At 33.3% G+C, this 26,495-nt stretch overlaps 4 protein-coding genes across 4 annotated transcripts in view; 2 read left to right on the top strand and 2 right to left on the bottom strand.

The window, feature by feature from the left end:
- LOC139522652 (uncharacterized) overlaps positions 1 to 373 on the bottom strand; it is a 117,518-nt gene extending 117,145 nt beyond the window's left edge. The window contains exon 1 of the mRNA XM_071316119.1: positions 222 to 373. Coding sequence (XP_071172220.1) covers positions 222 to 303 — 82 coding nt within the window. The 5' untranslated portion in view covers positions 304 to 373. The remainder of the gene's footprint in view (positions 1 to 221) is intronic.
- Positions 374 to 11,639: 11,266 nt separating this feature from the next.
- On the top strand, positions 11,640 to 19,863 carry LOC139522752 (uncharacterized). Its single transcript, XM_071316258.1, has 3 exons — positions 11,640 to 12,514; positions 18,061 to 18,226; positions 19,758 to 19,863. Exon 1 carries the CDS (start codon positions 11,743 to 11,745, stop codon positions 12,490 to 12,492), a length of 750 nt encoding a protein of 249 aa, XP_071172359.1. The 5' UTR covers positions 11,640 to 11,742; the 3' UTR covers positions 12,493 to 12,514; positions 18,061 to 18,226; positions 19,758 to 19,863.
- On the bottom strand, positions 14,958 to 15,800 carry LOC139522650 (craniofacial development protein 2-like). Its single transcript, XM_071316118.1, has one exon. The coding sequence runs from the start codon at positions 15,798 to 15,800 to the stop codon at positions 14,958 to 14,960; it is 843 nt and encodes a 280-aa protein (XP_071172219.1).
- LOC139522649 (uncharacterized) lies at positions 16,038 to 19,246 on the top strand. The gene is made up of 3 exons (XM_071316117.1): positions 16,038 to 16,238; positions 17,193 to 17,792; positions 18,275 to 19,246. Exons 1-3 carry the CDS (start codon positions 16,038 to 16,040, stop codon positions 19,244 to 19,246), a joined length of 1,773 nt encoding a protein of 590 aa, XP_071172218.1.
- Positions 19,864 to 26,495: the final 6,632 nt, after the last annotated feature.

Raw genomic sequence — 26,495 nt, 5'->3', positions numbered from 1 at the left:
CGCTTTGTATTCATTTTAAAACTATGACAAATGAACACAACTTAACTATGGAATTGAAAGGATACCGTGTCAATTTAAATATTGCTTCATGATAAACACTAGTCAATGTTTTGTATTTTTTTTAAATATTGAAAGATCGAATGATAATTACTTTACTGTTTTCCAAATTCGTTGACCCCCAAAATATATTTTTTAAGACTACGGTAATAATACCAACTTACCTCCTGTATTTTGTCTTTTCGAAAGAATCTCCGCCGTAATGGCGGAGACAAGAATAAGGATGCTCGCAAGTCTGCGTACCATCCTTCGAAAATGAAATATGGAAGTCTAATCTATAACAAGGCCTGATATAGTAGAAAGGTGAGGCCAAAGGACGCGTGATCTCCGTCTTTTTGGAAACTAAAGTCTTATCTTTCAGGAAGACAATTGTATAAAGAGGTAACAAAAGGAAGCATTAATAAAAGCCTGCTTCAGGTTCAAGGAAATCATAGAAGAGCAGCAGACATAATTTTACAATTTGATAATTTTACGTTTGTCTTTAACTTCGTACTTTATTTGGCCTTTTAAACATTATTTGATTCGAGCGTCACTGATGAGTCTTATGTAGACAAAACGCCCGTGTGGCGTAAATATAAATTTGATTCCTGGTATCTATGATGAGTTTATTTGGTTAGATCTAAAATCATTTTTTTTCCTTCTGCATGAATTCACAGAACTTGCTATCATTTAAACTTTAACTTTTTACCGGCAGATAGAAATCAAAGGCAAGAAAACCGTTTAAAGTTTGCCTCTAATTTTTTAAATTATATATATATAATTGAGAATGGAAATGAGGAATGTGTCAAATAGACAAAAGCCCACCTAAAGAGCAGAAAACAGACGAAGAACACCAATGGGTCTTCAATACAGTGAGAAAATCCCTCAGCCAGAGGCGTGCTTCAGATTAATCTAATTAAAACATTGATTTCTGATTTCGTTATACTATTAAACAAAATTGTGTACTATATGTACATGTATATGGTGTTGTTTAACAGAAATGGTATCCCCATATGTGACCTGCAATGGATTAATGGTCCGCCTACAACAGTAAATTTAACTAGATAAGAAATGGTTTAGTACACAGTTCTATTTATGAAACACCGAATGAATGAAATAATACTACTATTCACAAGCCAACATTTTTCCATTCCCATAAAACTATCCCAGTATCAGGTTCTTATCTAAATGCTTGAACAGGATTTTGTTGTGTAAGATGTCATTGTTAGATACTAAGAAGTCGATTGGGAAATACTTTTATTGCATTCATTGAGGCATCAGACGCAATTAAAATAGTGTTATTACCATTTACATGTACTTAGATTTCATTTAATGAATTATACCCAATAATTAATTTTTCAATTTGAACACTGCATTTTCATTGGATGATTGCAATTATATTTCACACAAGTTTCATAGATTGCATTCCTCTAGACTGTGCCACTGCTTCGGTGGCATCTTAACAAATAGAAGAAATGTATTAAAAGAAATATTTACTCATTATTCCACAATACCAATGCCATAGCAAAAGAAAAAACAACAAAGAAAAACAATCAAACAACAGTAAACAAAAATGGCACTAAAAGTGTACAAAACAATATTGAAAAAAGGATACTTTAAATGTTAGTATACATCATTTCATAAAACAATCATACAGATGAAGGGCATCTGGTGATCAACATAATTACGTCTAAGGTTTCCTGTTTTTAATATTGGTGTTGTTTAGTACACCTTAAATATAGAAGTCTACAAAAAAGACCAACCAGCAAATTTAATCTGTACCGGATTTTGTAGAAAAGACGATACTGCGCAGATAAGGAAACAATAATGTGTCCAAATGACACGGATGTTTCAATTTCACTATACTTTTCTATGTTCCGTGGACCATGAAATTGAGGTAAAAACTCTAAGTTGGCTTCAAAATTAGAAAGATCATATAATAGGTAACATAGCTCCTAAGTTTCAAGTTGATTAGACTTCAACTTCATCAAAAACTATTTGGCAATAACCTTTAACCCGAAGAAGGACAGACGAACGGACGACAAGTCAAACAAACGAATGGAGGAACGAACGAACGGACACACTGACCGAAACACATAATGCCCCTAAATGGGGAATGATAATTAAATAAGTGTTACACGACGGTAATAATATAAGATGGTAATGTACGAAGATGATGTTATAAAACCGTGTTTTATGTATAACGTCCGTGTACATTTACGCCAAACATTTTTCATTTTGAAATGAAAAATACGTTTTCAAATTGCTCTGCAAATTTTAAAGGTAGTTGGTTTGAAAAATGTAGCAACAATCTATTAAAATCACTTTCGAAAAACCATTTTCTCTATGAGATTTAAAATTTGTTATTTTCATGAAAATATATTTTTGATTTTACGAGATATTGAAACAAATAACAATAAGTTTGTGTTAAAATGATTTTGTTTTGTCAAAAGTTTAAATGTATTAACATATTTGTATTTGCTTCCTTTAGAAAACAAAACGTATTTCAATCTTATTCTTAAAATCAACTATTGAAAATACTGACCTTTAGCATTTTTCAATTTAGTTTATAATATTGAAAATTGAAAGATGCTCTTACGTGGAGCATTTTTCAATTTGACTTACAATATTGAAAAATGAAAACTGCTCTGGCGTGGAGCATTTTTCAATTTGACTTCAAATATTGAAAAATTAAAATTGCTCCAACGTAGAGCATTTTTTCAATTTGACGTTTGATAATGAAAAATTAAAAATGCTCCAATTTTTCATTTTTCATGTTACTGTGCAATATTCAAATTTGAAAAATGTCCATTATTCAAATGTCTAATAATGAGAACGAAATGTAATTTGTTTCAATATAGGCGTTATAAATGTTTAAATTGTTGACACTTTTTATTAAATGTTTTACTTTTCCCGTTTTCTTTTTTCTTGTTTTAAGCGCAATATATCTTGAAGATCTTTTTAAGGTGTGTTTGTGTGTGTGAACTATGTGTGGTATCAACAAATTCCGAACAAGAATGGCACACTGACCAGTACGATAATGACATATCTAGTCGTCTTTGTAGCCTAATCAATTTTACAACCTCTCCCCCTCTCCCACCCCAAACTATTTGATTGAAGTTTTTTCATCCTACATTCCTTCTGTTTTCATGACTGTTACTATTATAACAGAAATTTGTATAATTCGTATTGTTGATGTTATGTAGTATGTTGGTCTGCAGAGTTAGTTGTTCTTTAATGACCCAAACTCTCAACGGAAGAATGACTCTGTGAGAGTTGGTACTTGGTTTTTACATGCTGGCGATGTCAAGGCAGGCCCGGCGTTGTTGCCGATGTAAAGACAGGCCGGGATCGACTGACACCTATAAGTTTCAAAATTCAAACTTTTTTTAATAAAATAAATAAAAACAAAAATAATACAAAACAGTTACAAACAACAATAAAGTAAAACAAATATTTTCAATTATTTCCCCTTACAGAAAACAATAAATATTTTGAATAAACTTTATTTATGATCGCTATTAATCATCTTTATTTTAGTTAAACTTATTTGAAAATAATTTACTCTAAATCTTAATACTTTTAAAATCATGACTTACCTATAAGTTTCAAAATTCACGTCTCAAAGCAGAATTTCTACTTATATAGCAATCATTGAATTGATGTTATGCCAACGTGGCTTTCGTTGTCACGATTTAATAAGAAATTACATAACATGATTATTGTCCGAAATAAGGTCAAAATATTGTAAATCACGGCCGACACTCGGCTAACCGAGAGATTGGTCGGTTAATCTATATTGAGTATGCGGCTATATCGGCGGTTGGTCTGTTAATCGGGTTGGCTAAAGTCTGTTAATCAGGTGTTATCGAGAAAATCAATGAAAGTTCAGCATGTTTCATTGTATAACTTTCTAAATATATTTTCATTATAGAAAGTATTCAAGTCTAACAAAACAATTCAGTGTATTGAATTCAGTGGTGTAATTATTATTTTTCTAGCTTCGATGTACGATCTATAAAATGAAAAGGCGGGTTACTCATCAATAAATTTATACACATTTAACACACATAAAATGTACACAAAATGACACATTGGTTAAATTCCTTGCATTCAATATTTTGAACATCGAAAAAAGAAAAGCATTATGTTTGTTAACCATATTGATATCATTGTGTGAAAAATCTACACGAAAATATGTATTTTGGTGACATAAATCAATCTTTATTTAAAACCTGGTCTGTTAATGGGTCGGATGTATAAAACCCGGTCTGTTAATTGGTCTGTTAAGAGTTATGAATGGCAATAAAAGTATAATTTTATTGCTATATGGAGTGTTATCGGATCAAATGAGTAGGCTCAAGACGAGCGGCTAAAATATACGAAAACAACACATGAGCAATGAAACATAACATATACGGAAACAACACATAAAATTGAAAATTGATACAAATGGTATCAAAAAGTGTAATATTAAAGTAATATTAATTTCATCCAAGAATGATCGCATATATCATGTTGATTCTGTTTACATCTACATTGATAACCAGTAAATAAATCAGAGATAAACGTCGTAATGTAACTAAACATCATAAAGTAAAATATATTGGGATGACAAAATATGATAACTAATAACTAAAGAAAAAATAATGAGCAAGATAAATAAAATGTAGAAAAAAATGACATAACAATTTAAAGAATACAGAAATAAACAATACCCCCAGTCCGGACCCTCATGGTACAAAAATGTATACACGAGAATCTGGATGGAAAAGCAGAATATAGAATAATATATATGGACAATAGAGTGTTATACATTGCTAAAAACAAGAGAAATACATGTATAATAGTTGTTTAAGAATACACACATGAAACACCGATGGCTGTTGAAACAGTAACGGATTGCGATGTACTTATATTGGTGACAAATTCTAGAAGTTTACATGCGGACAACTATGGTGGCAGGTTAATGCCATTTTGCGTTTTAGCGCTTTAGCGTTTTCGCCTTACATATTCTATATGGCGAAAACGCGAAATTGCGAAGTCGAAAATGCGAAAACGCGAAACCAATTTCTCGTTTTCGACTTCGCGTTTTCGACGTCGCGATTTCGCCTTTTCGCGATTTCGCCTTTTCGCGATTTCGCGTTTTCACCCTATAGAATATGAAAGACGAAATCGCGAAAACGCGAAATGGACTTCACCGGCCTCCATAGACAACTGTAGTTCTCCTCTGTACTTATGTAGAAAGGAACTAAACGGAATAAAATGAATTGAAACTGAAAATAATCAAATGTAGCTGCATTCGCTTCTTTCCGTTTACTTCTTTAGAGTGATTTGTAAACAACATATGATTAAGTAATAGAAGAAAAGAACCAATTGGATGATGCTGACGAATTAGGGTTTAACGTCCAGTGGCAAATATCATGTTCATATGTGAACGAAAACACGTTATAATTACCCTGTGTTTTATAGAAAGACACTTTCAGTCGGAATTGAGAACGTGCTACTTCGAACAAACACAAAAATTAAGGCTAAATGAAAGCGTCAATAAAAAATTCTTGCATATTCCAGAGGCCAATCCATATCACGCTATATTGAAGTGACACACCCTTCAATAAAATGCAAAGAAAGTCAAAATAAAAATGCTCTTTCCAGGATACTGTATTGTCATTTTTGTTTACTCAGGAACATCTCATTCTTAAATTTTTCAAGGGGAAAATATAAAGGTAGCAAAAGTATTGTCGTGGCTAAATAACTCTTAACTGACACAATTTCAATTGTCCAACCCATTAACAGACTTTATTCCCATAATTTATAATTTTCACTAAAACGTGGTATTATTCACGTTATTTTACAATTATGAAATATTTACTAATGTCAATTTATTTTTTAGAACCACTGACAGTACTATTTTTTTCCCTTTTAAATGATATCTAAATTTGTTTGTTTCGCCTTTTATTAAAAAAATTACTATGCGTATAAGCATAAATACTACATATTTGCACGACGCCTTTTAGTTTTACTGAAAACTGCGCAGACTAAGAAATGTTTTCACAAGTGCAAAATGTTCTATGATAGATATCATTTTGTCAGACACTTTTCGTTTTTTGATTTGGTTCTTATAACATGCCAAAAATCTGTATATTTAATAGAGTTTAACATTTAATTAAGCGTTTTACTCTTAACAGACGTATAACCAACCCGATTAACGGACCAATCGCCCATATAGCCGCATACTCAATATAGATTAACCGACCAATCTCTCGGTTAGCCGAGTGTCGGCCGTGAAATGTCCAATATATAATAGAGAGGTCACTTTGAATTTGGTGATAATAAATAATCTTTATATGACAAGAGAACTGTTTGCTTTATCCCACGGTATACATAGTTATAAACAAAATAATTACCTTTCTTATTTAAATAAAATTTAATTAATATTTGTAACTTCGGCTATGTCCAAAATGTATGTCAAATATCTGTCACAATACAGCTATTAGCAAAATAATTACCTTTCTTATTTAAATAAAATTTAATTAATATTTGTAACTTCGGCTATGTCCAAAATGTATGTCAAATATCTGTCACAATACAGCTATTAACAAAATAATTACCTTTCTTATTTAAATAAAACTTATTTAATATTTGTAACTTCGGCTATGTCCAAAATGTATGTCAAATATCTGTCATAATATTACCATCGGTCATGGATTTTGCGTTTTATTCGGGGACATAAAACATCTCTTTTGAATAGCCTTCATTTTTGATTGATAGTCAAAAGAAAGGTCAATAAAAAGTTAATATTTACAGCTAATTTCTTAATGCAGTAGAGCAAAACTTTGGTTAGCTTGCTTGGTTTGTTTGTATATTGTACAATCATATTAGGATAACATCCAATTAAATTCAAATATGATATATACAGGTTAAACTATGCCTATATATATTGTTTAAAGATGTGAATCTTATTTACAAAGCTTGTATAAACAATTATACAAAAAAAACCAAGCAAGCCAACCAAAGTTTTACTTTGCAAGCATTAGGAAATCAGCTGTAATAGATAATGTTTTGTCAATGTACAAGTTATGTGTGTGTGTGTGTGTGTGTGTGTAAAAATCATCTTCTAGTGATTTATTTCGCTTTCTTCTTGTATATCATTATCTTGGGAGCGTTCTTTACTACTCCCAAATGACATGACAGAGACTTGAACCCTACAACGTTCTAAAACAGTATCTTCCTTTTTCTGTACCTGCCTACTAGTATCCCAAGCTATTAATTTGTATGAATGTATTAAAGTTGTGGTCCTTATTCCATTTGCTGTCAGTCATAACTTATTTTTTCATTAACTTCTTGACGGTTTTTATTTTTTCGTTTCTTTTATTGTTTCGATTTTTGAGTTTGTTCGTGCTAATTTCCTAAAATAATGATGATAACAAACTAAAAGTTATCATTAGTTTATTTCGCTTCCTCTACATAGTATTTGTTTAGCAACCAACAATCAATTAATCCAGCTCTTAATTATTTGTAACAAACGTATATGATGCTCCTTTCATACTTTTTATAATTATCATTTCTCTGCAGGGAACGATGTTTTGGAATATTGATTCATATCATTTTGTAATACGCTTATGGAAATATGATTGTGCAAGTTTTAACTTAATGTAAATGTCAGAAAGATCATATACTTGGTAAAATTGAGAATGGAAATGGGGAATGTGTCAAAGAGACAACAACCCGACCAAATAAAAAAACAACAGCAGAGGGTCACCAACAGGTCTTCAATGTAGCGAGAAATTCCCGCACCCGGAGGCGTCATTAAGCTGGCCCCTAAACAAATATATACTAGGCCAGTTGAAGGACGCCTCCGGGTGCGGGAATTTCTCGCTACATTGAAGACCTGTTGGTGACCTTCTGCTGTTGTTTTTTTTCTATGGTCGGGTTGTTGTCTTTTTGGCACATTCCCCATTTCCATTCTCAATTTTACATTGGTATAGAGATTCACACAATAAATATTACATAATGTATATGTACATACATGCAAACGTTATACGAAAGCAAGAGAGAGTAAAATATCATTAATTACAGTATACATCTTAAACCTAATTATATCAAGTACATGAGCTACCCAGGAGAGCCTACATACGTATTGACTAGTCTTATAAATTTGCACAAGCTGTTAAGATCAGAAAGATTTTTACTATTCATCAATTCATTAAAGGAGTAGGTCCGGTAAGGACCGATTTTGGCCTCAAATTTCAGGTTCATTTGACGAAAGATTTTGACCACTTTTTAAACACTTTTAAGTGTCTATCTCATTTGAATCAATTAGTTTATCTGAAAGATTTTAACTGATTTAGTCAATAAAAACGACCCGATTCAAGCTCAAATATGAAAAATCTACCAAATATGCCGAAAAATGTAAATTTTCAGATGTTTTTTGTCAAAAATGAAATGGCCGCATCAGTGTTCATCCTCAATATGTTATGTATTATCATAAAATACAACTTACATTTTAATATTACAGCAGATTTCAGTCAGTATGTAGCTAATGGTAATATCTTTGGTTAGCTTGCTTGTTTGCTGAACCGTGAAGTCTTTGTTAGGTAAGGTATACTACCCTCCTTTTAAAGTAGCTTAGTCCTACAGAGAGATAGATTTTTTATCTGTTGGGCTAGTCTACTATTAAAGGAGGGAAGTTTACCTTACCTAACAATGACTTCACGGTTCAGCTAACAATTAAGCAAGCTAACCAAAGATATTACCATTAGCTACATACTGACTGAAATCTGCTGTAAGGATGAACACGAATGCGGCCACTTTCGTTTCACACGAAAACCGTCTAAAATTTAACTAAAATGCTAGAATTATAAAGATTTCAGTAATTAAGCAATACTTAAAGGTGCTAATACCCGATATATGTACATTGCATTGTCAAAAACAGCCCATATTTATGTAGCAGAAGCATTCTACTGTACAATAAATAACTAAAAGTTTACATTTTAACAATTTTGTAAAACTGCTATATTTTTGGGCCAAAAAGGGGTCTTACTGGACCTACATTTTTGTACTCCTTTCAACGAATTTGGTTGATTTGTATATTTTTTTTCTCAATAACTGTTTACGACTATCATTAAATACAGAGCATATAAAAATATAATGAAATTCATCTCCGATATCGCCAGAGTTACAAATTAAGCATTTTCTATTTTCTCTTGCAACATTTTGCCATCTACCAGTCTCAATAGGAATTCTATGATTTCCTGTTCTCAGTCTACATAATGTAATAATATTTCTAACTCAACATACCAATATCTATGTAATTAATCAGATATATAGGGAATATTTAGTTAACCTGAATGTAGATAACAAAATAGGGAAATATAAAATTCATGGTTTTAAACAATGGAAATAACTATTGCATAATAATCCTGCGCCAGATCACAAAATTTTGCTGGTGCGTTGTTGTTCTCCTATATATATATCTTTTCGGGGTAAAGTAATAAATGTGTATGTGGGCGTTTTTCAATAAAAACGTATTTTCTTGTCCCAGCCTCTTTAAAAAAAATGTGTTTGATCTTTGCAAGTAATATTTTGTGCAGTCAGTACATTGAATTAGATTTAACATTTTTAAGCAAAGAAACAGTTTATTTTTAGAGGGATTGATAAAATATTGACTCCTGAATGGTCAAAAACAACCAAAATGGCATGTCCCTAGACCGCCTGTTCAACATTCATACTCTAAAATATCGTAAAAAATGAAGAAATAAATGTTATTTTTACTTTACATAAGTTCTTTAATAATTCAAAAGTATGTTCAGAGCCAACATATTTTAATAAACAGCTTTCAATATAGGATTTTTAATTTCAGAAGGTGTGTCCCTCACAAAATGTCCACTACGAAACGAAGTCATTAAAATTTGCCAATAACAGTTTTTGTAATCAATATAATTTTTGTTTGCAAGAGATATAAACATTAGGGTCTTGCAAAAGAAGTGATGCTTTTATAACGGCAATGAAATTGTTGGTAAGAAAAATTGAGCACATCAAATGGACCAGAGTGATACCGTATTTTTGTTAATGTCCACTACGAAACGGGTCAAATCTACTTCAGTATCTGGTTTTAAAATTATGAAAAAAATAATAGTGTACAGCTTAATAAATGCTTTGATGAATACAATCAGTCTTGTTACTATTGCAATATAGGGATTGTGGGGGGAGGGGGAATAAAACATGGGAATATGTCCCCTACGAAACGGTCCCCTACGAACCAAGTATGGGAGAAAAACGTTTCGTAGTGGACACTACCACTACCATGCAGTCTTTGTTTTTAATCTTTTTTCAATTATATTCGTGCAAAAAAATAACAAGGGTTAGTTTCATGTAATTTTTATTATGTTTTTATTTTAAGAATTGAATGCTTCTTTTTGTAACTTCATTGAGGTGTAAAAGCGTTGACCGAAGTAAATTTTGTATGAAGCGCGGAAGCACATTTTTCATATTTCAATTTTCAGAGGCAAATTGAAAATGCTCCACATTGGAGCATTTTTCATTTTTCAATTTTTAAAGGCAAATTGAAAAATGCTTCATGTTTTAACATTTTTCATTTTTCGATATTTTAAGGCAATTTTTAAAAATGCTTAAGGTTAGCAATTTCAATATTTTGTTCTTTAGAAGAAGATTGAAATTTGGTTTTTTTTCTAAAACAATCAAATTCAAATGTTTTAATTTATTCAAACTGTTTATAATATAAAATCTTTTAAAGACAAACTTATCATTACTTTTTATATTCGTATTAATGAGTTAAAGTTACTGTTAAAAAAACATGTATACTAATTATGTTTCTTTAAGATCTTGCCACGAGGTGAGAGACAAGTTCATAATAATTTTATGTTTTTATTTATAGGTGTCACAAATTAATACACATTTTATTTCCACAGTACAAGCAAGTGAAAATGTTTGCTAGAATGAAGCAAAAAGTTCAGAATACAAACATGTAGTTTTTAATACACTATCGATCATGTCAGTTTCATATGTTTGTTTAAAGTATTTGTGGAAAAAAATCATAATGTTCTATTGTATTATTTACTTTAATTACTAAAATTCGTATAAAATAAATCCACATACATAAATCCAACAATCTAATTTTAAAAGTTGCATGGCTATCACTTACTTTTCGTTGGTTAATAGCTACACCAAGGGTCGTCGATGCGCTTCAAATAGCGTTATTAGATGGTCAACGAACAAGACTTAAAGGAGATTAATTTCACTCCCGGCATGCAAAAAGACTTAAACTATGTCACATAAGTCAGGAAGTTTGAAGAAATAGAATTAATTATTCCCAATTTTCTCCTTTATTACTTTTCATATAAAAAAAAACTTGGTGAATATGTTTTTTATGGTATTATGATAAGATGAAAAGCGAAAAATCGCGAATTATCTCTTCAATGTATCCTTTTTTTTTTATATTGGAGTTGTTTTGTACATTTTTAATGCCATTTTGCTAAATGTTGTTTGATTGTTTTTCTTTAATATATTTATGTGCGGTTCGCGTATGATTTTTGAAGTATGTAATTTTTCTATTGTGTTTTCACAATAGTTGCAAACCGGTTTTGGCGGTCAGTATATAATGAAAGTTTGCACGAGATTTAACTATCGAGGTTTGGGCATTGACCATTATCGTACGTTTCCTTTGTATTGAAGTTTAATTTCGTTATGTCTGATATCGAGCCTGATAAACTACTTGATATGGAAGATGTAGAGATGCCGAGTCAAGCTGCTTCTGATGAAATTACAAATGCTGATTTGTTGTCGCTGATGAAAACTTATTTTACCAGAAAGTTGACGGGAATCGAGAGAAATTTTGCAGATACCACACATGATCTTGCACGAAAGGTACAGAAATCTGAGAGTTCTTTCAAGTTCAAGGGTAACAAAGTGCAGTTTGATTTAAATTCTGATTTGTTAGACAATATTGATACTGCTGTAGACTGTATAGAGCACCGAATATATGACAAGGCCGTTAGAGTGTTGAAAGAATCTGGTCAATCTTTGAAGAAAAGGAATAAGCTGATTCGTATAGCTGATAAATCTGAAGGTGGGTGGAAAACTGTGGACGAGTATTTGTCGGATGACGTGGCTAGTGACTCAGAGGATGAGAAGCGCATTCGGGCGGCTGATGGCAGAGCAGTGAAGAAATTGAAAACCGTGAAGCAGGATAAGCGTCAAAACATAAAGAAAAGACCCGCGGAATCTGCTGGTGGTCCGTCTAGTATTGCTCACAATGGTAATAATGGTGGTTTTTCACAGCAACATCCCTTTCTTGTCGCGGGGGCCGCCGCCCCCATTACATCTCGTCGGAACAGAACTAGGGACATCTGTTACAACTGTGGTCTGTATGGACATTGGGCAAAAGACTGTAAAAAAGGGGGAAATTCAGCAGCTTCCAGAGGAGCACCAAACTGAGAGATCTCCAGATATTCTTAAGGTACAGAATGTAGACAATTTTGACTCTTTTTATGATTATGAATCTGGTACCTCTTGTATTAACGTTAAAAATAGACTGAAAAATTCTTTAGATTTTTGGAAAAATATTAATGCTTCAAAGTTTATTTTAGATTTAATTGAGAATGGTTATAAAATACCTTTAATTAACGAACCAGAGAGCGTTTTGCTAAGAAATAATAAATCTGCTTTAGAACATAAAGATTTTGTAGAAAAGGCAGTTCAGGAATTAATTGATGCTAGCTTGATAGAAGAGGTATCGAACAGACCGCATGTTGTTAACCCGTTAACTGTATCGATTAATTCATTAGGTAAAGGTCGTCTAATTTTAGACTTGAGACACGTAAACAAACAAGTTGTTTATAGTAAGATAAAGTTTGAGGACTGGAAAACTGCCAGTCAGTTTTTGACAAGCGATTGTTTTGGATTTGCTTTTGATTTAAAAGCAGGATACTTACCTACTTTACTTACTGCCCGGTATGCCATCGGCATGTAGGGCAGTAACAAAGGTTCTCCATTTCTGTCTGTCTTTGGCCATCTTTTCTACTGTTCCCCATGTATTATTCATGGTCTTCAGTTCTCCTTCTACAGTACGTCTCCATGTGTTCTTTGGTCTACCTCGCTTACGTCTTCCTTCTGGAATCCAATGTAGAGCTGTTCTAGTGATGGAATTTCTATCTCTTCTGATGACATGCCCAATCCATTTCCAACGCCTTCTCATTAATATTGTACCCATGCTATCTTGATGACACTGTCTTAAAAGGTCTTCATTAGATATTTTATTTGGCCAGAAAATATGTAGGATTCTTCTTAAGCTTTTGGTATGGAAAATTGACAGTTTGTTTAGATCTAATTCTGTCATCCTCCAGCATTCAGATCCGTATAGCAGAGTAGATAAAACACAACTCCTGTACAGTTTAAGTTTGGTCTTCTTACTGTACTGTGATGATTTCCATACATTGTTTAATGATCTGAAAATATTTCTGGCTTTGTTTAATCTGTTCATAATGTCATTTCCTGCACCTCCATCGTTTCTTATTGTACTTCCTAGGTATGTAAATGTTTCTGTGATGGAAAGATCTTTTCCATCTACTAGGATAAGAGCTGGATTGTTGATGTTTAGGGTCATGACTTCTGTTTTGGTTTGGCTAATTTTAAGTCCAACTTGACTGGCAAATGTATTAAGGCGGTTTGCCTTCTCTTGTAAATGGTGGTGGGTATGAGATAAAAGAGCAAGATCATCAGCAAAATCTAGATCTTCTAATGTTGCTGAAAGGTTCCATCTTATTCCTCTTGGAGCATCTTCTGTTGTTTTTCTCATCACCCAGTCAATGACAACATTGAAAAGAAGAGCAGACATCACACATCCTTGCCTAACTCCTGTTTTTACCTCAAACCAGATGTTGCTATGCCCTTCACTGCAAGTGAAATTGTTGTAAAAACTTTTGATAAGTTCAATTATATCTTTTGGAATTCCATATGCTCTTAGTATTCGCCACAAGGTCTTTCTGTTGATACTGTCAAAAGCCTTCCGGAAATCCACAAAGTTGATGTAAAGCTGCCTTTGCCATTCTGTACATTGTTCGATGATGTTGCGTAAAGCAAAAATTTGATCGATGCACCCTCTACCTTTACGGAATCCTGCTTGCTCCTCTCTTAGTTGTTTATCAATTGCATCTATTATTCTTTGGATAATAATTTTGGCCATGATTTTACTTGGAATTGACAGGAGGGTAATACCTCGCCAATTGTTGCAGTCGCTTAGAGCTCCTTTCTTGGCTAGCTTGATTATTATGCCTTTGGTCCAATCGTCTGGTATTATTTTTCCTTCCCATATTGATGTAAATAATGATTGAAGAATTTCAGCTGCGAGTTCTGGTTCGACTTTGAAAAGTTCTGCATTCAGGTTGTCATGACCTGGTGATTTTCCATTTTTTAAAGATTTTATTACTTTTATTATTTCTTGTTTGTCTGGAAGGTTGATATTAATTTCCAAGTCTTGAACTGCCTCAATTACTATCGCTTCATCATCTGGCGATGGCCTGTTAAGTACTTCCTTAAAGTGTTCTGCCCATCTGGCTTTTTGCTCGTCTTCTGTTGGCAATAGCCTTCCATTTTTGTCTTTTATATGGACATCATTAGTGTTACGAAATTTACCACAGATTTCTCTTGTGATCTTGTAGATTTTTCCCTGTTCGCCCTTTTCTGCTGCTTCTTCTGCTTGTTTAGCAAGGTCTTCCATGTAAGCTCTTTTGTCTGCTCTAGCCATTCGCTTAACATTTTTGTCTAGTACTCTGTAGCTTGCTTTGTGTCTTTCTTGTAACCGTTCAGATTTTGTGTCTAGAATCTTCTTATTCATGTGACGTCTTTCTTCTATAACCTTCCATGTACCTGGTGTTATCCATTTCTTCATCTTTTTACCCTGTTTAAAACCCAATTGTTGTTTCTGTTGGGATCATGTCAGGATTATCTGTAAGAGCTTGAAACTTATTTTTCAATTGGAGGATGAATGCAGTTTTTACGTTATGATCTTGTAATTTTTCAATATCATATCTTGTGGGGACAAGTGTTTTACGTCCTGTACTTCTCAATTTCATCTTAATATTTGCAGTAACAAGGTGATGGTCACTACCAACATCTGCTCCCCTCTTGACTTTAACATCGAGTAATGAACGCCTCCAAGTACCATTTATCATAAGGTGGTCTATCTGGTTCTTATCCCTTCCATTTGGAGAACACCATGTTAATTTATGTATATCTTGATGTGAAAAGAGTGTTCCTCCTACTACCAAGTTGTAAGCTGCACATAATTCTACTAGTCTTTCTCCATTATCATTTATAGTACCACATCCATGTTTACCTATTATTCTGTCCATATCAGTGTTGTTGTTTCCCAGTTTGGCATTCAAATCACCCATCACCACCAATAGATTATGACGTGGTACCAATCTCACTTCAGCTTGTAGTTGTTCGTAAAAGGTGTCTTTCATAGCTTCATCACTGTCATTTGTTGGTGCATAGCATTGTAAAAGGGTCATGTTGGTGTGCACTCCTTTAAATTTTGCTGTTATCAATCTACTATTGACAGGTTTCCATTCCATTAGTCTCTTCTCAGTGCCTCTCTTGAGGATGATGGCTACTCCTTCAAAATGATAGTTGTCATTTCTCCCCGAGTACAGAACTGTTTCTCCTGAATCTGTCTTTATCTTACCAGAACCTGTCCATCTACTCTCGCTAACTCCCAAAATGTGCAAATTATATCGCCTCATACTGATGTGACCTGTGCAAGTTTCCCAGTTTCATACATAGTACGTACGTTCCAGAATCCTATTCTGGTTTTTGCTTTAGCGCTCAGCACTTCATTCCTGCCAGCAGCTTCCTTGCGGCTTTCACCACTGGCAATCATACTATTTTCTTGAAGGCCTATTCGCACAGCGGTTGTGTTTGATTCCTTTGTTGCTGTTTCCGTAACTTAATTCTTTTTACAGGATAGAGTTGTTGGCCCTATGCCGAACCCCCTACTTGGAGGGCCAGGGATTTTTTGTCGAGGTTTCCTTCCTTTAGATAAGTTGCTGACCAAGGCTGACAAACCATTATCTGACCGTTTTTATTTCGGAGTTTTCTTTCTCCTAGATAAATTACCTTCCTGGGTTAACGATCTTCATCTAACCGGCTATTTACCCATAGTTGGGGCAAGGTTAATGAGAGTAAGGGCGTTTCCACACGCCGGTGAGCCTACACTCTGCATCTTTAGGGCCCTTGCTGCTCCAAGATCCTCCACAGTAAAGCCTGAGATGCTAGAACCCAGTTACCATGTGCTGTCGCGGGGAGGCACTGTAGAAGTCTTGACAGTGTAGAGGCTATGTACTGACAGGAGAGGCTTACTCACTCGGCTCTCTCTTCGCTCACATATGTAAGCTAGCCAGTGGCAGCTGTTTTTCATAAAAAACAACCACTCTAGACGCATACTACTGCCCTGTGGAACAACCACCAGCACATAAAAAAGCAGGATATCATCACATAAACATTTTCCCCAATCATCAGAAATATTTGGGCTTTTCTTGGAAGTTTGGTGAAACGGTAATATATTTTGTTTTTACAGTTTTACCGTTTGGCCTCTGTTCAGCGGGGTACGTATTCACTAAAGTTGTAAGACCTTTAATTGCTCACTGGCGTAAAGACGGTATCAAAATTACAGTGTATTAAGATGATGGTTTATGTTTAGCGGAGACTGAAAAGCTATGCTGTGAAGATCTGTGAACAATCTATGAGGGTCAAAAACGATTTGATATTGTCAGGTTTTGTTCCAAACAAGGACAAGTGTATATGGACACCTGTTCAAACTTTAGTTTGGCTTGGTTTCACTTGGAATTTGAAAAGTTCTTTGATGGAGTTGCCGTTAATTAAAATAGAAAATTTTATCAATTTGATTGATGTAATTCTGTCTAAAGCTTTTAAAGTTAAAATTAGGTTATTAGCTAAATTATGTGGAAAAATAATTTCCTTTTCACCAGCTATTGAAAATGTTACTCAAATTATGACCAGGTGTACTTTTTCTGTTATAAATTTAAGACAAGACTGGGATCAGTACGTTGATTTGAGACAACACTCAGATAGTATTCAAGAAATTATGTTTTGGAAGCAAAATTAACTGTTTGAAGCCAGTACCGTTATTACGGAATAATTCTGAATTTAATGTTTTCACTGATGCTAGTGATATAGGTGCAGGAGGTTATTTGCAAGGTACTGATTATATTGCACACAGACAGTGGTCTGTGACAGAGGCAACAAAAAGCTCCACTTGGAGAGAAATCAAAGCAATTGAATTAACATTAGATAGTTTTGCGAAAGTATTAGAACACAGTTCAGTTACTTTTTTCACAGATAATCAAAATGCTGTTAGTATTATTAAGAAAGGAAGCAAATTACCACACTTGCAAGGTTTAGCTTTATCAATTTTTAATACTTGTGTGTCGTGCAATATTTCATTATATGCACAGTGGATTCCTAGAGAGGAAAACGAAAAGGCTGATGCTTTGAGTAGAATTATTGACATTGATGATTGGGACATATCTTTTGAATTTTTCGATTTTTTTAATAGCATCTGGGGACCATTCACTGTTGATAGGTTTGCTAACATGCATAATACAAAGCTGACTAGGTTTAATTCGAAATATTGGAATCCTACAAAATCAGCGATAGATGCATTCACTTGCAACTGGCATGGCGAGAACAACTGGTTAGTTCCACCAATAAGTCTAGTTAGTAACTGTATTAACCATTTAGTTTCTTGTGGAGCAGAGGGTACATTTGTTGTTCCTAAATGGCAGTCTGCTGCATTTTGGCCTTTGAACAGAACTCAGAATACGCTTGTTATGTTGTTGATGTTTTAGAATTTCATGAAGCGGAAAGAATTTTTGTTGCTGGTAACAATTTAAACTCTTTGTTTGCTAATGGCCAATTTCACGGGAAAATATTAGCTGTACACTTAAATGCTTCGGTTGTGTAATATGTATATTTATTTTACAGATTTATATTACCACTGGGTATTGCATTTTGCTATGGTGTTACTGTATACACGCATTGGACTGCCTTTTTTGGTCACTGGACCCTCATCTTATTGGTCGCTGGACTATTGTTATAGATTGCATTGTTTTACCAAGTCACTGGACTATAGTATGGATATAGTTTCAAGGTACTGTATTTTATATTTATAACTTTATATTGAGTATATATTTTGCAGACAATATTTTCGGTTGGATTTTGGTCACAGAACGAACAGATTAAACATCCTGAACTTAAAGCATTGTTTAATAGTTTATCTTCAACCATTCTTGATGCTCGTGCAAAATCTACAGTAGAAAAATATGCTGGATATTTTAAAAGATTCGTTAAATGGACTGAAAAATACTCTGAAATTAAATGTGTATTACCCTGTCAAGAATTATATGTAGGTATATATTTACAAAATTTAATTCAATCAGCTAATCCTTATAGCGTTATAGAATCCGCTTTTTATGGTATAAAATGGGCACATAATCTTGCTGGGGTAGCTAATCCATGTGATTCTGAAATGGTTAGATTGATCGTAGAAGCATCAAGAAGAAAATTGAACAGACCTATAGAGACAAAGAGTCCAGTTACTTCTGATATTATGATCAAATTTTTTTCGAAGTACAATTCAATTGGTCGTTCTCTAAACGATTTACGCCTATTAACAATGTGTGCACTATCTTATACCGGATTTTTAAGGTATCAAGAACTTTGTAGTATAAAAGCAAAGCACATTTCAGTTTGTAATCAATATATAGACATTTTTATTGAGAAGAGTAAAACAGACTGTTACAGGAAAGGCAGACATGTATTGATATCAAAGCTTGACACTCAACAATGTCCATGTACAATATTAGACTGTTATTTAAAAGAAGCAAATATTGATTTGTCTTCAGATATGTATATTTTTAGACCTTTGTCATTTTTAAAGAAATCAAACAATTTTGTTCTAAGGAAGAAAAACGATAGTTTGTCGTATACCAGAGCGAGAGAATTGATAAAATGTGCATTATCAGAGATTGGTTGTAACGCTAAAGATTTTGGTCTGCATAGTTTTAGATCGGGTGGTGCAACAGCTGCCGCTCAAAACAATATTTCCGATAGATTATTTAAAATACATGGTCGGTGGAAATCCGACCAAGCTAAAGATGGCTATGTATAAGAAAGTTTAAAGAAGCGTTTGTCAGTATCTCAAAATCTTGGTATATAATATGTACATCAAGTTTGCTTTCTTTGTGCGTCGAGATGGTCATTGCGCCTAACAGTATCTAAATATGTATTTAGTTTTCTATTATGCCTTTATCGTATAAAGATACATATCTGAATGTGCTCAGATATGTATGCTTTACAAAAATCCAGAGAGATTTAGCACATAAATACTTTATGTTCGTTTGAACACAGTGAATTTAGAACATAAATATATTTATGTGCGGTTCGCGTATGATTTTTGAAGTATGTAATTTTTCTATTGTGTTTTCACAATAGTTGCAAACCGGTTTTGGCGGTCAGTATATAATGAAAGTTTGCACGAGATTTAACTATCGAGGTTTGGGCATTGACCATTATCGTACGTTTCCTTTGTATTGAAGTTTAATTTTCATTAAGAATTCTGTTTTTTTTAATGTATTGAAGTTGTATGTAAAGAATTAATGTGTTTTGTATATATTTTGTAGATGTTTGATTGCTGTCTTTTACCGGTATTGTTGATTGTGTGATGTTTATAAACCGGGATTTGTTTTCGTGGATGCATGGTTGCCATATTCAAAACATGAACTGTTAATGGTGTTTGATATTAGCAATATTGTGATCTCTGGATCTATAGTTATTAAAATTGAGATGGTCATTGCGCCTAACAGTACCTAATTATGTATTTAGTTTTCTATTATGCCTTTATCGTATAAAGGTACATATCTGAATGTGCTCAGATATGTATGCTTTACAAAAATCTAGAGAGATTTAGCACATAACGTCGCTGTTATGCAAAAACCTCGTATCTCAATTTTTTGTGGAAATCTTTTTATTGATTATTAAGAATTAAATATGTATGTTCCACTGTATGCGAAAATATCTGATCTTCTAACCAATCATTAACCTGAATTCTGACATGTGACGAAAAAGTGTAGTCGGATTGGTGAGACATTTTGTTGTTCGAAAATATCGTATCTCAAAAGAAAAACACACGGCACGGCAGCTGGCATCATAACAGCTACAGTTTACTGAATCAATTTTAGGTTCTCAAAGCTAATAAAGCTTAGAAATAATATGAAAAGCTTTTAAAATACAATATAGGTGCAGACATTTTTGCTCGTCTTGGTAATTTATTGGTTAGAAGATCAGATATTTTCGCATACAGTGGAACATACACATTTAATTCTTAGTCTGTCTGTCAAACATGTTCTTGGATTAATTTGCACTTCTCATAAGTGCAAATTGGAACCACACTTTTTTTTGTCGTAGAATCATCAAATTTGGCAATAATGTACCTCTGGGGATAAATAACACAATACAAAAAAAAAATTGGTGTGGCTCGCCCGGTTCGGCAACTAGAGTGAAAATAGTGACAAAATCCTGTAGGATATTTTTTTCTCCCATAGGATTTTGAGAAATCCTATAGGATAAAGTCATAATCCCATAGGATATTTTTTATATCCTACAGGATATTTAAATCCTAAGGGATTTATAATCCCTTAGGAGAATAAAAATATCCTATAGGATATAGTTTCGCCCTTAGGATTAAAAAAATCCCTTAGGAAAAATAAAAGCATTTCCTATAGGATATTTTTTATCCTACAGGATATTAGTTTAATAAAATAATCCCATGGGATTAAAAATATCCGATAGGATTAATAAATATCCTAAGGGATTTCATAACACAAAAAATATCCTGTGGGATAAAAAAGAATCCTAAGGGTAATAAATAAATCCTAAGGGAGAATAAAAATCCTAAGGGAGATTAAAAATCCTATGGGAGATCAAAGCAACTCATAAGAGAGAAAAAAATCCTATGGGAGAAAGAAATATCCTATAGGAGAAATAAATATCCTATAGGAGAAACAAATATCCTATGGGAGAATGAAATATCTTAGAGAAAAATCTATTTGTGAACTCAACCAAAGAACAGAGAATAGTTTTATATGTTTTTGTAGTAGGTAAGGATATTATTTTATTGGAGCAGACCAAATATTCCCAGATATTATTGTTTAAGAATTGTTAATTTTTCTACCAATGACACAAATTACCGATAAGTGTACTTCAAACATGGAGCTTGCATTGAGTTACTGCTACTGGTCCGTTTGTTATTTTATGTTTATTATTGCCATTTGCGTAGTTTCTTCTGTTACCTATTTCTACATTTGACTCTGGCTTCTTTTAAATCGAGTTTTCTCTTGTTTAATGCATTGTGGTTGTTTATTCCTCATTTTCTAAAGGAATAGGGGCCGGTTGAGATATCAAAAGTCATGAGTATACATCCATCGCCTGTCTCAAAGCAGAAACCTTTATCCTTTGGTAATCTCATGTGCTTTTTTTCAATTTAAGTTCAAAAGTGCATTTTAGCGTTTAGTGTAGCAACCATTTCTCTGAACTATTATTCATTATTGTTTAGTGACCAAAAGAGGCCCGCCTCTATGTGCGGAATTTTCTTTCTGCATAGAGGACTCATCATTTTGAACTCATCAGGGTTCCTGTACTCAACCGACTTGTTGGGTACTGAGACATGACTGTGACACCATCTGATAAAAAAACTGTGAATAAAATCAGAAGCAATTTTAAAACAACACATGGTGTTGGGGCTAAGAATACCACCAGCTTTTCATTGAAAGTAATGACAAGACAGAAACATGCGTCCAACGGGTATATCCAATACACTACAATTACTTAAACAACTTTGAAAATCGTACATAAGTGTTTTTTATTTTTTTATTTAGTATAGCTTGCTTTCCGTGAAGATATTTTTTATTGTGGAGATGCCTGGATAGGTTTGCCAGTAACCATACTTCTTCTATTGTGTCCTCAATATGCATGTAGTATTTGCAACTGAACATTTACATTAACTTTCACCAATAAATTCTTCAACAAAATTTGATAATAACTGAAATTTTATGGAACTAAACACTAGATGTAACTAAAGACAGTATTGTTCACCTAGGTCTATGTGCATCTCTGACAACAGACACATCAACACGTTAGGCTAGAATATCACGGTACGTCTAAACACTGCTAAGGACTCCTTAGTGCACTAAGAACTATACAATGCCACTAAGGACTAGAAGGAGTGCTGTTGTGTGTATTATTTTTACATATTATGTTAGAGATTGATATTTCATGCATAAATTTCAAATTTTATAGAAAAATAATCATAAATAAACAAGATATTCAACATTATTTAGGCACGTGCCCGTTTTTCTTTGATATGCCAAAAATCAATAAACCGTTTGACACGTGCCAAATGACAAAACAATTCATTAAACAATCATAATCTTTTTATTTAAGGTAATAAACAATTGTATCTAAAAAAATGTATGCTTAATATTTATAATTAAATGTGTTGTTCTTATGAAAAATGATTACAGAACAAATAATTTTGTTTTTGTTTTACTTCTTTCCCGACAAAGTTATTTGCCACAGGTGCACGACTTTGATGTGCGCCTACTAACAGGTCAGGTCGAACTCGGAAAATCGTACTTTCCATATGGGCCACTGGATCCAATTAAGTTAACTGCTTCTCTACTGTTGGTCTGGGTATATAGTAAAATGTTCTGCATAAATGACAGTGGTAAAATAGCATTCTGGTACTTTAAATGTAGAATCTGTTCATAGAGAAGGCATTTCAAAGTCTGTGTTGTTTCTGTGTTGTGGCTAGTAAATGCACTGATAAAACTGCGTAGTATGCTGTCATATTTGTCGCTGTAGTCATCAGGATCAATGTTGAGTAGATAGTCTCTGTCCCTATATAAACGATCAACAGAACGTCTGGAAAGCCTACTAGATACAATGTCCCCTATTATCCTTGCAACTTGCTCCAATTGTGCTGTAGATAGCTGGTGGTAAAACTTGGGAGATAATACATCTTCTACAGTAAATCTGTCGTCTTCTATAAATTCTGATGGTGGCGGTGTATTCTCGTCTACCTTCAATCTTTTCTTTGCATTCAATACATAGTCATGACCATGTATCTCAGTCGGAGTAGTTGCCGGACAGAGCTCTTGGAGGACATTCAAACAGTGCTCACATACTTTTAATGGTCGTCGCTTGTCTTGAGTGAATGGTCTCTTGCCTAATTGCTCTAGTTGTTTCAGCTGGACATCACGCGGTCTCCTAAGGTTTGTAGTTAATTTGATTGCATTTTCGTCTTCATATTTGTCTAGGAACTGGAGCCATGAATCGTGGAGATGGTTACGACAGCCTGTTCGAAATCTGCCCCCGCTGTTAGACATGGTTACTTGAACATAAGTAGACCTAAAAAAAAAAAAAAGCACTTACGATTTTGAATTTTAAAAATATAAAATCATAAAACTATAAAACTATAACAAATAGTATTTATTCACATAGATAAGACATTTCATGATGATAACTGAATGCAGAGGCTGATACACATGTATGAAATATTGCACATAATAAAAAAAATAAAAAGACATGTATACTGAGAGATAGTTTGGAAGGATATAGAATAGACATAAGTATGAAAACTTCTGAGAATGCCCGCGCATAAAGCGCTATTTGAAACGGCTCAAACATAAGCACCCCTTTCATTATCATAACCTTATTAACAATTGTATTTTTTAAAAGTCAATGCTGAAATAGAATAAAAAATGGTATGAAAACTTCCGAGAATGCCCGCGCATAAAGCGCTATTTGAAACGGCTCAAACATAAGCACCCCTTTCATTATCATAACCTTATTAATAATTGTATTTGTTAAAAGTCAATGCTGAAATAGAAAGAAAAATGGTATGAAAACTTCCGAGAATGCCCGCGCATAAAGCGCTATTTGAAACGGCTCAAACATAAGCACCCCTTTCATTATCATAACCTTATTAATAATTGTATTTGTTAAAAGTCAATGCTGAAATAGAAAGAAAAATGGTATGAAAACTTCCGAGAATGCCCGCGCATAAAGCGCTATTTGAAACGGCTCAAACATAAGCACCCCTTTCATTATCATAACCTTATTAACAATTGTATTTTTTAAAAGTCAATGCTGAAATAGAATAAAAAATGGTATGAAAACTTCCGAGAATGCCCGCGCATAAAGCGCTATTTGAAACGGCTCAAACATAAGCACCCCTTTCATTATCATAACCTTATTAATAATTGTATTTGTTAAAAGTCAATGCTGAAATAGAAAGAAAAATTCGTAAGGGTTCCACGGAACCCGGTGTCTCGCCTACTTTTTCTGTTAATCGCAGACTCAACAAAAATGAGGAAAAACATCAATAAAAATTTCCCTCACGATACTGTCTTTTGATTGAAAGAAGCTTCCAAGTTTGGTAAAAAAAATCCAGGATAATTTATGAATCTAATAAATGTTTTATAAACTTTAACTGCAGACTGTATGTAATGTTAACTGGAAGAAAAACTAAGTCCATTTATAAGTAAAATACGGAAAAAGTGATTTTTTTTTTTTTACAAAATTTACTTCTGAATAATATCTTATGATCAGAAATAAGCTTTTGTCTAAGTTTGGTAGAAATCCAGGATAGTTTAAGAATATTATAAAAATTTTAAAAACTTAAACCACAGAGTGAATGTTTTGTTTCTGGCAAAAAAACTAAGTCCATTTATAAGTAAAATACGGAAAAGTGGAAATTTATTTTTACAAAATTTTCTTCTTGATACTATCTTATGATCATAAACAAGCTTCTGTCCAAGTTTGGTATAAATCCTTGATAGTTTATGAAAGTTATTAAAATTTTAAAAACTTTAACCACAGAGAGAATGTAATGTTTCCTCGCAGAAAAACTAAGTCCATTTATAAGTAAAATACGGAAAAGTGGAAATTTATTTTCACAACATTTTCTTCTTGTTACTATCTTATGATCATAAACAAGCTTCTGTCCTAGTTTGGTACATATCAAGGATAGTTTATGAAAGTTATTAAAATTTTAAAAACTTTAACCACAGAGTGAATGTAATGTTTCCTCGCAGAAAAACTAAGTCCATTTATAAGTAAAATACGGAAAAAATGGAATTTTATTTTTACAAAATTTACTTCTGGATACTTTCTTATGATCATAAACAAGCTTCTGTCCAAGTTTGGTAGAAATTCAGTATAGTTTAAGAAAGTTATTAAAATTTCAAAAACTTTAACCACAGAGTGAATATTTGTGGACGCCGCCGACGACGACGACGACGCCGACGACGACGGAATGTAGGATCGCTTAGTCTCGCTTTTTCGACTAAAGTCGAAGGCTCGACAAAAATGGTATGAAAACTTCCGAGAATGCCCGCGCATAAAGCGCTATTTGAAACGGCTCAAACATAAGCACCCCTTTTCATTATCATAACCTTATTAACAATTGTATTTTTTAAAAGTCAATGCTGAAATAGAATAAAAAATGGTATGAAAACTTCTGAGAATGCCCGCGCATAAAGCGCTATTTGAAACGGCTCAAACATAAGCACCCCTTTTTTTATCATAACCTTATTACTCATGTTAGTAGCAAAGAAAAGACAAAAAAGAAAAGGGAATTGTACAGTGGCAAATATTTCATACATGTATATGACGATGATACATAATAACAGGAGAAAGAATTAACTGATTAAGATGAGATATTGTATATGCTGAAACTGGAAAAGACTGCTTTGCATGGAGCTAAGTACATGTTGCTATATTTCTTGCTAGCTAAAATATTTGTCATTAACTGAAAAGATAATGACCTGTATTTACATTCACACCATCTGATCAGCCAGCTGTTAGCAGAATAGTTAGAACAGACCCTGGTCTAGGTATCAGATTTAATTCGGTTTGTCTGGCAGTACCAAATTTACATGATAGATTACAATGATAACCATGATATTTTTTAAATTATAGCATTTTCTACTTAAAAAAACAGTGCCTCAACACTAGTCAGCTAGTACAGGCTATTTATGAATAAAAATTAAATACATGACCTGCTTCATTAATGCAATGTTTCAATCTTTGTTCTTAACCTGTTAACATGCTTTTTGTCTTGAACTAAAGTCCAGTGGCAAATATCCCATGCATATTCAATAAATAACTGAACAGTTAAAGGGGAAGGCAATAAACCCCAACAACAGCTTAAGCCAGAAGGAACATACTGAGCTGCTAAGACAGGCTTACAAACTGGAAAGTGTTCAACAATAATACGACTTCGCAGGTGTTAAAAGGTACAGATAAATCTGGCAATTATTACCGGTTAGCTACATAAGACATGTTGCTTGCTTATATAC

This window comes from Mytilus edulis, chromosome 5 (genome assembly GCF_963676685.1).
Source record: "Mytilus edulis chromosome 5, xbMytEdul2.2, whole genome shotgun sequence".
Classification (NCBI taxonomy): domain Eukaryota; kingdom Metazoa; phylum Mollusca; class Bivalvia; order Mytilida; family Mytilidae; genus Mytilus; species Mytilus edulis.
Note: the sequence above shows the minus strand (reverse complement) of the source record. Positions and strands in the feature narration are given on the sequence as shown.